We start from the raw sequence: 14,198 nt of genomic DNA, 5'->3' as shown, positions 1-14,198 counted from the left end.
GTGTTTTCTAATATGTAAAATATCAACCTCGTCTAGTTAATCGGTATTTGTCTCGGTAGAGCCTCGACAAATACAGATTAACATAGACTCGGTTGATATTTTCCATATTAAAAAATACTCGTGACGAATCCTCTATATACGTATATGCCACCTACATACGTAAGTGTTAAGAGTGTTTTATGTTACAGGGCCCTGATGTACATCGCCATGACCTTTATCTCACCCTTCACCCACCGCCGTATCTTGGCGTTAAAGTGTGTTTTGTTTATCGACACCACTAGAGCACATTGATTTATTAAACATTGGCTATTGGATGTCAAACATATGGTCATTTTGACGCAGTCATAGAGATGAAACCCGCTACATTGTTCCATTAGTAGCAAGGAATTTGTTATATGCACCATCCCACAGACAGGATAGCACATACCACGGCGTTTGATATATCAGCCGTGATGCATTGGCTAGAGCAAGAAATAGCCCAATAGGCCCACCGACTGGAATCGATCCTAGACAAGGTCAAGAGGTTCATCATCTAGCCCCATTATGTTATATATTGGATATGTTAACATGATATACTAAGAACAAATTAAACTGCGTAAAAGCATATCATTGTGTCGCTGTTTATTGATTCAAAATCGTCTTTTCGACTATGTATAGGGATTTTTTTTTTTTTACATAAATATATAATATTGATTATTAATTTAATCCTATTCACATACCTACCTTTGTTTGACACCCAAAACCCGATGTTGAATTTTGTCCTGGGATGTCCGAGTGTCGGTAACCATCCATGCATTATGTACATGGATGTGGTTTTGTCCTGGGATGTCCGAGTGTCGGTAACCATCCATGCATTATGTACATGGATGTGGTTTTGTCCTGGGATGTCCGAGTGTCGGTAACCATCCATGCATTATGTACATGGATGTGGTTTTGATAACCTATTTACTCTGTGCAGGTGTAGGTGCGGGACGTAGACCAGTGGTAAAGCGCTCGCTCCATACGCGGTATGTCTGGGATCGAACCCGGTCGGTGGGCTATTTCTTGTTCCAGCCAGTGCACCACTACTGGCATATCAAAGGCCGTGGTATGTACTACCTTGTCTGTGGGATGGTGCATATATAAGATCCTTTGCAGCTAATCGAAAAGAGTAGCCCATGAAGTGGCGACAGCGGGTTTCCTCTCAATATCTGTGTGGTCCTTAGCCATCTGTCTGACGCCATATAACCGTAAATAAAAATGTGTTGAGTGCGTCGTTAAATAAAACATTTCCTTCCTTCTCAAAAGCCGATGTTGAATTTTGTCCTTGGCTGTCCGACTGTCGTTAACCATCCATGTATTATGTACATGGATGTGGTTTTGGTATGCTATTTACTCCGTGCAGGTGTAACAAACTGGTATCTCCGTATCAACACCAGTAAAGTAAGACAGATATAAAACTAAAATTAAAAACGTTTATTAAACATTAATCTACATGAAATGGAACATTAATTATGAATCATTTAAAAATGTCCTGCTTGTATTCAATTTATGTTCAAGCACACTATCCTGGGCACACAACTCAAATGTCTGGGCTGCCTCTCTGGGTCATTCGTTAATGCGAGAGACGTCTCTTTATTAACATTTACATGTTAAAAACTAAAGTTTGTTTTGTTTAACGACACCACTAGAGCACATTGATTACTAATCAACGGCTGTTGAATGTCAGACATTTGGTTATTCTGACAGTCTTAGCGAGAAAAACCCGCTATGTTTTCCATTAATAGCAAGGTATACTTTATATGCACTATCCCACAGACAGGATAGCACATACCACAGCCTATGCTATATCAGTCGTGGTCATTAACAAGTTAAAGTCGAAGACCCTAGTTTCAACCCGTGAAAATGGACACTAAGTTGGGTTAATCTACAAACCTGTAACATATCTGGATAAAGATACAATCGAGTGCACAATATTCTGTGACGCTCAAACGGGTAAATATCCTTTACAAATAGTCTCCATAACCATTATTCCTCAGAATTATGTCCGGGCTTTTTTTTATTTTGGAAAAAAAAGAAAAATGCATTTCGTGGTATACAGAAGACCAGGATGAACATAATCAATTTGGATGTGCGGAAATGGATAACCTAGCAATACATTATACGTAACGTCTGACTTTAATTATCAGGGCCCATATTTTCGAAGCCATCTTAGCGCTACGAAATCGTAAAACCGTCGTAGGTTGTGACGTCACTACAGCACACGCCATAGTGACGTCATAGCTTACGATGAGTTCAAAGATTTCGTAGGCTAAGATAGCTTCGAAAATGTGGGCCCTGGATCGGATTAATAGTGAAAATACGCAGTAGTGTTTAAAAACTAGGGTCCGTCACTTTAAAAAAGATTTGTATTATTTAACAATAACACTAGTATAGAACACATTGCTTTAACACATGGCTATTGGATGTCAAACATTGGTAATTTTGACATATAGTCTTAGAGAGGAAACCCGCTACGGTTTTTTTTTTTCCATTAGTAGCATGGGGTCGTTTATATGCATCATCCCACAGACAGTATAACACATACTCCGGCATTTGATTTACCAGTCTTGGTGTACAGGCTGAAACGAGAAATAGCCCGAATGGGCCACCGACGGGGATGAACACAAACCGACCGCGAATCAAGCGAGCTTTTTACCACTGGGTTAGGTCCCGTCCCGCCCCCTTTAGTGACATCACACCAGCCATCTGTAAAACATATTGCTGTTCTGGGATGCGAACCCATCTCCTACAAGAAAAAGAGCCTAGCCTAAACCGTAACCATTTGAGACTCACGCACATTTTCTTCTTTTGTAAAATGTATTTTTCCGGGGAAACATGTCTAGACCCCCTCCCCCAACCACTAGTAACTTCACTCGCTACAGTCTAGACCCTCCCCCCTGCCTATATTTGTGCACACGGACCCGCCTTCACATCGCTAAAAATTGTTGAAATCAATTTTTAATTACTACACTTCAAACGAGACCCACTGAAGTGGTATTAGCAAAGAGTTGCTTCCAAATCGTGATTGGCGATCAACGTTCATACTTCATGAAATGGTCGATCTGGGATCGATCCCTGTTGGTAGGTCCATGGGGCTATTCCATCCAGTGCATCACGGCTGTTATATCAATGGCCGTGGTATGTGCTATCCTGTGTGTGCATATAAAATATCCTTTGTTACTAATGCAAAACGGTAGCGGGATTCCTCTCTTAAGACTGTATGTCAGAATTATCTAATTGATTGAAACATATTTTATTGCTTTTTAAAGAACAAATGGATTAGGCACAAGTTACTCAACTTAATAGGCCTTCTCCAAAATACATACATATCACGACAGTAATATATTTATGCAATTTAAATATGAACAGAAATAAATATTACTATCTAATAATTATCTAATAGCCGATGATCAATGAATGAATGAGTGAATGTGCTTTAAACAAAACAAACTATGTTTTTACTTCATGAAACGTAGTCATTATACAATATTTTCATTTCAACTTATTTTCCAATTAAGGTTCAAGCATGATGTCGTGGGCACACACCTCAGCTACCCTGGCTGTCGGTCCAGGACAGTGGGCTAGTTGTTAATTGTTAGTGGTTAGCGAGAGAAGAAGGTGTAGTGGCCTTACACCTACACAATAAGTCGTTAAAACTCGCTCTGGGTAGGAGCCGGTACCTGGCTGCGAAACCTGTACCTTATGTCCGATGGCGTAACCACGACACCACTGAGACCGGTTGTCATTACACAAGATAACTGGTAGGAATCGGTGCACGAAAGACAACTCTGAAACAAACTGTCAACAGGAAATTCTTATGCGATTATCTCCCATGACATGGTTCATGTCTCTCAAAAATGTAAGACTAAAGTAGTGTCGGAAATAGAATAAAACTGATTTTTGTCGATTATGTCTTTCATATTAAACTGACAAGTGAATATTTTGTAAATATCTATTTAATGATACTCTACCTAATTTAGCATTTACTTGTTGGGGCTCTCATTGATGTACAAGGTGGTGTTAACTCTTGAAATTAAAAGAAATATGTCAGTAAACAGGCGAGTTGTGCACTTTATTGGAACAGACTATAACAAATTTTGATCGACATGTGTCAATTCCATTTACCCTTAAGCAAACTTTTAATTTAAAACTGCAAGTTAACGGTATTTTGAATTGCAGCATAAATTATTAATTATTATCAGCATATTTAGTGATATAAATGCAATATAAGTACATTAGAAATTTACACAATCTTGCAACCACAGAAAGGTGCTATATCATAGTTATATGTGAGCATCTGTTTGTGATAAAGATTCTCCAATAATAATGTATTTTCTACTATTAGATAAAATTATTTTGTTATCATTATTTATGGGCATATAGTTGAAGGTGTAGTCTTTAAATTGTAAAGCAAAATGTAATTTTAAAAATTACTTGCAATAGCTGTCATTATGCAACTTGGAGATAGCTCCTTTAATACATCGCACCTTTAATACCGGTATAATAGATCACACACTCAGAATGGTCCTTGACAGTTTTGCTCAAAAGTTACTTAGAAATGTCTACAAATATTTTGTTTTCGAAAGGGATAGGGGTAAACCGTCACCAGAGACGGTCCCTCACATATTGCAACAGCAATGAAATTGACACATGTCGATCAAAATTTGTTATAGTCTGTTCCAATAAAGTGCACAAATCACCTATTTACTGACATCTTTCATTTAATTTCAAGAGTAAACACCACCTTGTGCATCAATGAGAGCCCAAACAAGTAAATATTAAATTAGGTAGAGTATCTTTAAATAGATATTTACAAAATATTTACTTGTCAGTTTAAAATGAAAGACATAATCGACGAAACTCAGTTTTATTCTATTTCCACTACTTTTTTTTTTTTTCTTTTTTTTTTTTTAGATCGTCGCTTTGCGCTTATAGATTTTAACACAAATATATAACGAGTAGGAATACGATTCATGGACACGATAAAGAGAGGGAGGGGCGCTAGCATGAAATATAGCATTTGGATTACATCCAGGTGCGTGTGCAAGGGGGGATCGGGGATCGACCCCCTCTCCCCCCACAGACACACACCCCAAGTTCAAAGCGAATTGTCTTTTCTGTTTCATTTCCTAGGGGAAGCAAGACTCGAACCCAGTAATAACTTCGCTAGCCACAGTTTAGACGTCCTATCCCCTACGTAACGTCCTGCACACGCGCCAATTACCGGTATGTGTTCAAATATCCAAAATTATTAACTTTCAAAAAACATTTATAACAAAAAAAGAAAGAAAAAAGAAATTAAAAAAGCTTATAATTGTGTCTTAATTACCTGGTATTTAAATTATTAATTTGCTTAATAAGCATTTTCTATTTTCATTTCAACTTATATTCCTGCTTATATCCAATTAAGGTTCAAGCTCGCTGTCCTGGGCACATACCTCAGCTATCTGGGCTGTCTGTCCAGGAAAGTGGTTTAGTTGTTAATTGTTAATTGTTAGTAAGAGAGAAGAAGGTATAGTGGCCTTACACCTACCCATTGAATCGATAAAATTACCTCTGGGTGGGAGCAGGTATCGGGCTGCAAACCCTGTACCTACCAGCCTTATGTCCGATGGCTTAACTACGACGCCACCGAGGCTGGTAATAAGCATTAAACTAAGCATGAAACAAATAATATCATTTGACGCTTCGGTGTCTGTTCTAGTTCCGACAGTGTGTTCACACAATGCCCTCTGCTGGATCTTATCAGAGCGTATCACGTAACACAACATCGCCGATTCTCGAGGGGGCGTGTTTCTGTCGTACTAAACACAGAACCACAGCTCGCCGCTCTAACAATGACAGCACTACTTCAGACGAGTGTAGTACTTAGTGTATTTGTAACGAGTACCGCCTACTACAACATATCGCTGGAAGAAGTATCTACTCTGTACCTACCTCAGAACAACTCCAGGTTCGACATGACGTATATCCAGAAGGCGAGCTATGACGTCAGCACGAACATGCTTCATGTGACAGGCAAGTAGAGAAATAACATATCTGTAATACTTGTGGAATATTGTTTATAGTACACGATTAAAACAGTGGGATTCAAAACCACTTCGATTTAATGGAATACGCGATGTTTAAAATAACAGCAAATTATTTCAGTATTATAACCAGGCAGAATGTATGTATGTATTGATGTATGTATGGATGTATGTATGTATGCATGTATGCGTATATGCGTGTATGCATGTATGTATGTGTGCATGTATGCGTGTATGCGTGTATGTATGTATGTATGCATGTATGTATGTATTTATGCGTGCATGTGTGTATGAACATGCATATATAGTGTTTATTAAATTTTGAAAATGATCACAGTAATAATGCCATATAAACACACGAGCACACGAGTGTACGTATGTACACACACACACACACACTCACACAAACTCCACCCTAAAAACCAGACGTCAACCAAGAAACCGCCAGTCGTAAGCAGGGAACACAGTGCAAAAACATTTTTAGTTTAAACGCACATTCCCGAGTTTGCTGCAATGTAAGATGTTTCCGACTAATACAATATGTCTACGATTAAACGTACATATTAAATATATTTTCTTGTTTAGAATACCGGTATATTCAATGTATTTCTGGTCGTCTTAATATTTGTAAGAAGCCCAAACTGGATTTTATCTTCAAATAATTGTGTACATACAAAAAAATCTATTTTAGGAAATAAAATGAAAATTAACCTAGTACAAATATTAGAACGATCAGAAATACGTCACTAATATTTTATGCAGAAAAATATATTTGATATGTAAATACAGTCATCAAAAAGTCTCTGTTAGTCGATAACATCTTAAACAGTGCAGCACTCAGGAATGTCCCTTTAAAATATCCAAATTAGTTCTTTTCAAATTGTTATTATGGAAGAAATAGTTGGCGTTATAAAAAACGAATACAGAAAATGTGGTAACAACAGAAGAACCATTGAAGTTGGAAAGGTATTGGTCGCAAGAAAAAACAGAGAAACAACTCGAAAATAACAGAACAGTGCGTGACCCATGACACGTCCTAGTTTGAGCCAGTTTGTTGCACATGGCTTACATGTGATGGCGTGCTGTACAATTTAATCGGAATCCGAATCGGACAGTATACGTCGCCGTTGAGTCGTGTTTTGATGTTCGTGATTGTTTTCATCGTTGCTTTTGGCGTTGATGGTAATGTTGAAAACATCACCGTAGACGGGAGCTAAAAACAGACTGTGTATGATGTTGGATACTTCGTGTGTGTGGAACATCTCGCCTGCGTGCGACGTCGCAGACATTGACACGTTAGACGCAGTTATTGCTAGTACTGAGTATGATTCATTTTCCTTCGATATTGGTGTTGAATTCGTCGAGTCAGACCACCGATCGTATCTAATTTCTTTTTGACCAACCGATCTAATCTAGCGACCAAATTTAATGAGTAAACTTTTCTTTTTTAATTATATTAATTAGAGATGCGCATAAAAATTTTAAAGGCCCACTATTTAATTTTTGGATATAAATTTCTAAATTGTCCGCTTAATTTTTTTCTGTCCCGGGACAAGCCCCTGACTATCCAGAGACAGGCCCCGGGACGGACATGCTCGAAACTCTAGTGGTATATGAGCATGTAAAAATTATTCGCACTCGCACTCGCACTCGCACTCGTCTGTAATATGCGAATATGAATTTATTGAATGAATGTTTTGTGTCCAGAAAGTTGCATTATTTGATTAGCAGGTATATCTTTGCTGACTAATGATTGGATCATATGTTTTCGTGCACTGTAGTTTGTTAAACGTTCATCGGACGAGATACCAACTTTGGCCGTCATAGTTTTCTTCAGAGACGATAGTTTCTTTCTATCGACTGGCTGTATTTTGAACCACATTTCGCCGGGTTTCGGTACACCAAGTGAGTGCGTTACCAAATAAAAGGGATCTTCATTTCTGGAGAAATTACATGGTCTTAGATCGCGGAATAGTTTATACAGAACAACGGGACATTTCTAGGGTTCATTGGGTACTGCCCATGCTTTAGGAGTGACGACACGAGCGCCTGTAGGATTGTCTCCGGTCCGTGTTTTAGACTGTCTTTCAAGATACTCGATGTATTCGTGGCCTTCGCCGAAGGCTTCGGAATCTTGTTTTAATGTTACATCGCTCCAGGTCATTCGTCTGTGGAAAAGTGATGATCGCAGGCCGAAGTACACCGTACTATTCCACCAAAGTGTGTTTAAAACTGATTGTGGTGTTTATGGTCCTGACTGACCTGCCTCTCTTAATTTTTGTATTTCTTCATCGGATATTGGGGCTGCTCGATTGGGTAAGTTTCCTTTCCCTTGCCGTTTTAAACATATATTTTTTAGCATATTACTTCTCTGAGCTTTACGAAGTCCTGAGAATCAGTCAGTGTATACCCATTGTTTTTGTGCCTCAAATGCCGCTCAGTGCTGCATTTGAAACCGGTCAAGGACACGGGCTCGTACTCTGTGCCATCAACTTTCCTCACACTAATAAAAGATTTGCACAATATCGCGTTAGTTCAGGAGGGGGATTTTTTCAATAGGTCGGTGTTCTTGCAATTTGTTGACCAGAAATGCATTGATCAATTTAAGATTTTGTGTTGTTTTTTTCTTTGTGTTTTCGTTTTCGTTCTGTGTTCAAAAATAGTATCTATGTCGCTATCAACGACATCTACAAATATGTTATCATATGTTGCCACAGGGGCGTCAAAAGTCATTATACATACGATTGTTTACCACCTCTTGGAGTGGTACGATTGAGGTTCGGGGGTCGGGGACGAAACCGTCTCGGGTAGCACTCGAAGTCGAAATCGTGGAACTTGAAGTTTACCAATATCAGTTTTTACAACATAAATGTTATAAGTGTCTAGCGGTTGTATAATGTTCACAACTCTCCTCATCAAATCTCCGTCTACTTTAACTAAATCGTTTATATGAATTGGTGACAGAAACGAAGCTATGATTGTTTTCGTGTTAGCAGACGACGTTTTTGTAGACGTCTGACGTATTTATTACATATTTTTTCTAATTAAAAATAAATTATTTTCATTTATTATATATTTCATTGTTTGCTAAAATATACAATTTTATGTATATGTAAACAATTTAAGTACACACACACACACACACACACACACACACACACACACACACATATATATATATATATTGGTCAGTAGTGTGTTGTACTGATTATTGAAAACCTGTATCAGCTTAAATTAACAGCAATAACATATACATAATACATATATTATATATATATATATATATATATATATATATATTAATCGTTTTCAGTAGTCTTGTTTCTATAGCTTTTCCCCACTCTGCAGGTAAACTGTTTAAGTTTTTCGTCGATCTCAGTAACCCGCACAGTCTGGCCGCCGTCGGCGCTGAGATGAGCGACGTCGGTAACATCGAGTATACCGACGTCACAACGTGCGGTAACTACATCATTGTCACCGTGGACTACGTGGCGAACAACACGATAGGGTACGTGGAGATATTCAACAAGTATTCCCCAGAAAAGCGAAGTGAGAAGATCTACAGTATTGAAGGTACGAATCTAGAGATTATTATATTAGTGTATCCTGATTTAACGTGCACGTATTTACTATAGTATACGTGGGTCTGGTGACTGAAGATTAAATTTCATATAAAACTTTCCTTGTAAAAAAAATGAAGAGAAAGAGAAAAATCAGCGACACTTGCAGTCCGTTGAGAACAACAATGAAAATAAAGTACCAGTTAAGAAATACAAAGCTAACAACAATTTATGATATATGCAAATCCATTATAATGATAAGCCACGCCGCTAGGTAAAATTTAGTCAGAGTACTCTCGCCGTCAGAGAAAAAGACGGACATTTGGACAGTTATGACGCTATCGGTCTTGCTCTCTTACAGTCAGATGACTCGAACTACGTTAAATTTCATCAAATTTCGTCAAAGGTAGCGAAATTTAAAATTACGGATATTTTTGTTACATTTCTTTCTTCTTCCTCTTTTTTGTTATTATTATTTCTTCTTCTTCTTCTTTTTCTTCTTTTTAAGATGAGCGATTGTTTTTCAAGTCAAAAAGACAGGAGCGATTTGAAAACAATTGTTATTTACATTAAAACATTTTTTAAATTATTATTAAAGGGACGTTCCCGAGTTTGCTGCAATTTTAAAGATGTTATCGACTAACAGAGCCAAATTAATGATTGTAATTACATATTAAATACATTTTTCTGCATAAAATATTAGTGGCTGTATATTAGACGTGTTTCTGATCATTCTAATATTTGTACTACGTTAAATTTCATTTTATTTCCTAAACTATTTTTTTTCGTACGAAATTATTTGAAGACAAAATCCAGTTTGAGCTTGTTACAAATATTAAGACGACCAGAAACATATTGAATATACAGGCACTGATATTGTAAACAAGAAAATATATTTAATATGTAAGTTTAATCATAGAAATATTGTATTAGTCGGAAACATCTTACAATGCAGCAAACTCAAGAATGTCCCTTTAATATTATTAATAGTAGTAGTAGTAGTAGTAGTAGTAGTAGTAGTAGTAGTAGTATATTTATTATTTGATTATTATTCTCCAGTGGACTCTGATCCCCACTCTGTGGTGTTCACCCCGAACTGTATGACGGGCGTGGTCTCTATACGGGGGACGCCGTACGGACAAGGAGACGAGTTCGTCGATCCGCCGGGACAAATTCTGCTTATTTCATTTCCGGACATGCACGCGACTGGTAACTTTTCAGACCTCGTTGACGTCACAACCCTTGATTTCACCAAGTTTGACACCAGGTAAGGCTCATCACGTCATATTCGCCGTTACCTTTGTCGGGGCGGGACGTAGCCCAGTGGTAAAGCGTTCGCTTGATGCGCGGTCGGTCTAGGATCGATCCCCGTCGGTGAACCCATTGGATTATTTCTCGTTCCAGCCAGTGCTCCACAACTGGTGTAACAAAGGCTGTGGTATGTACTATCCTGTCTGTGGGATGGTGTATGTAAAAGTACATGTGAAGTGGGGACGGCAGGTTTCCTCTCTCAATATCTGCGTGGTCCTTAACCATATGTCTGACGCCATATAACCGTAAATACAAATGTGTTGAGTGCGTCGTTAAATAAAACATTTCCTCCATTTCCTTCGTTTACCTTTGTTTGACACCCAATAGCCGATGTATTGTTTTCGTGCTGAGCTGCTGTCGTTAAACATTAACTCATTATTTCATTCATTTACCTTTGTTTGACACCCAATAGCCGATGTATTGTTTTCGTGCTGAGCTGCTGTCGTTAAACATTAACTCATTATTTCATTCATTCATTCATTCATTCATTCATTCCAGGTAAGACTTGTTTTCATAATTTACGTTTTACTATAATTTCATTTATTATATTTTGTTATAAACAATAGGCTAAAATGCAATCAAAATGAAAGAGGTGTTTATTGGTCGCTTGGTTTGAATCGCAGGTAAATGAAAAATAAAATGTTATGTTTAACGATACCTCTAGAGTACAATGATGTATTAATCATCACCTATTGGATGACAGACATTTGGTAATTCTGACATATAGTCTTAGAAAGAAAACCAATACATTTTTCCATTAGTAGCAAATTATATTTTATATGCACCATCTCACAGACAGGACAGCACATACCACGGAATATGATATACCAGGCGTGGTGCACAGTTGAATGAAGACTTGGATATAACTTAAGGTTGTACTAAACCAAATAACATCCGGCTGGGTCAAAATTGGAGGTGCACCGAACTTTTTATAGAGCAGTTAATACCACACGTCCTGCCATTGGTGATAAATATGAGTCTTTGTTGTGATAAAATACTGTTTTATCTGGCCAGTAAATTCCTGTAATTTAATTTGAACTAGTGTCAGTGTACTAACTACCCTTTGACCTTGTGCGGGGTTCTACTAAATAGCCCCAGTCACAGAGACAATGCGATCGCGATGCAACCTCTTGGCGACTGATTTCAATCGCGACCACTTTTGCCAATATTTGGAATTAGGATATGATCGCCTATCAGTCAGCGATAGATCGCCGATCAATCAGCAATATGTTTTGCAACTTGTCAGTGATTGTGCGGGACCTTATCGGCAACTGTTCACCGCAGGTACGGCGATATGTTTGCAACTAGTTTAGATCGATCTGTGACTAGTCAGCGAATCTTCGGTGACTGGTTCCTACTGAACAGAGACTGGTCGGTGTCTAGTTGTCGATCGATCACAACATAATGTATATAAAAAGAGTGCTGTTTCTATTGTTTTCCTGCCTTTACGGACCATAGTGATGACCAAAAATAATTGAAATAATAAAACATCCTTGATGTGATCTCTGTGTATACTGGTGATAAAATGATGCTGTAATCCACAGATAGATTTTTTTAAGATTGTGATATGTTGCAAACACGACGGCGAATGGTCAGTGCACGCTTTGAAACCACGTTGCAAACGATCGACAACCAGTCACTGATGAAGCACCGGTCAGTCGCCGCTTCATTGCTGATCAATCACAGATAGGTCGCCACTAGAGTGTAAAGAGTCAACACCCTTGTCTAGACGAAACCGAACGCCGCACAGTGAAATTCGATCTGCGATTAAAATAAGACCGCTTGGAGACCTCTAGGAGATCAGTGAGACCTCTGAGCGAACAAATCGGTCGCGGCCAGTCTTTTGTGCCTGTTCAAAAGACTGGCTGCGACCGATTAGGTTTTGCGACCGCCCTGAAGCCTTGTAGCGACTTGTAGCGACTTCAGTGAAACCTTTCAGAGACCTCTGAAACCTCTTTGCGATTGTCAAATATTTTGGTCTCTAAGAGGTTGCATCGCGGTCGCATTGTCTGTGTGACTGAGGCTTAAATATAATATATGATGAACAATGCTCAGTTTTACATGGTGTAATACTGTTGTCCCACATGTGGTATTCTTACCAGTTAGAAACAATGCATATTTTTAAAATGGTCCTGGGACCATATTTTCGAAGCTATCTTAACGTTACGATATCGTAAAACCGTCGTAGGCTACGTCGTGTGTCACTGTGACGTCATAGGGTACGACGGTTTTACGATTTTGTGGAGCTAAGATGGCTTTGAAAATCTGTATCTTGTTTCTCAAAGAGAGTATAAAGCATATACCACGGCCTTGAGATATCATTCCCGAGGTGATCGGTCTGCGTCGGTGGGCCCATTGGGCTATTTCTCGCTCCAGCCAATGCACCACGACTGGTACACCAAAAGCCGTGGTATGTGCCATCCTGTCTATGGGATGGTGCATATAAAAGATCCCTTGCTGCAAATCGAAAAGAGTAGCCCATGCAGTGTCGACAGCGGGTTTCCTCTCTCAATATATGTGTGGTTATTAATAATATGTCCGACGCCATATAACCGTAAATAAAATGTGATGAGTGCGTCGTTAAATATAAAAAAAAACAAAAAAACATATACATTCAAATACCACGGCCTTGAGATAGTATCCCTGGGGCGCTGGCTGATACCGGTGGAAATGATAGATTACTAGAAATGCATTAACCTTTCTTCACTTAGGACTTTTCAAGATGTGCGGATTTCGACGTGTCGTGTCGCAAGTGAAAACATTTTTTTTTTTCTTATATTGATTTTTTTTTAGTCGCGTACATGGGAAACGGTCGTTTATTGTTGTGATATAATCTACTTATTTTAACATATGCAGGACGAGCGAGCTGCTGTCAGGAGGGGTGCGGTTCGTATACAAGGCAGGTAACAACAGCCTGTCCAACGACTTGGAGCCGGGGTCCATCACCACCACACCCAACAGTAAAGTGGCGTACGTCGTCTTGCAGGTACCTATACGTATAGAAATGGTTATAATGAACAACGTACAACCTGACAAAGACAGTTTTGGTTGCGGTTTTTCAGTTAACAAAATGTTTTTTTCCCAGAGAATGCTGCGGTTGTGACTGCCTTATCGAAATTAAAATTTACAAAAGGTATAAAATCGTATGTTAAAGGCATATTGTCACAGACCACTGACCTATTTAATGGTCTAACAAAGTATTACCTGAACAAAAATAATTCGATTTGTCCCTAAATGTACTTTATTCAACATCTTCATAACCACCATACTCCATTTA

General features: G+C 38.5%; 1 protein-coding gene across 1 annotated transcript in view; it reads left to right on the top strand.

Moving 5' to 3' along the window:
- The first annotated feature begins 10,675 nt into the window (after positions 1-10,675).
- LOC121389280 (mesenchyme-specific cell surface glycoprotein-like) overlaps positions 10,676-14,198 on the top strand; it is a 22,086-nt gene continuing 18,563 nt past the window's right edge. The window contains exons 1-2 of the mRNA XM_041520876.1: positions 10,676-10,877; positions 13,778-13,907. Coding sequence (XP_041376810.1) covers positions 10,711-10,877; positions 13,778-13,907 — 297 coding nt within the window. The 5' untranslated portion in view covers positions 10,676-10,710. The remainder of the gene's footprint in view (positions 10,878-13,777; positions 13,908-14,198) is intronic.

Source organism: Gigantopelta aegis, chromosome 14 (genome assembly GCF_016097555.1).
Source record: "Gigantopelta aegis isolate Gae_Host chromosome 14, Gae_host_genome, whole genome shotgun sequence".
Classification (NCBI taxonomy): Eukaryota; Metazoa; Mollusca; class Gastropoda; order Neomphalida; family Peltospiridae; genus Gigantopelta; species Gigantopelta aegis.
Note: the sequence above shows the minus strand (reverse complement) of the source record. Positions and strands in the feature narration are given on the sequence as shown.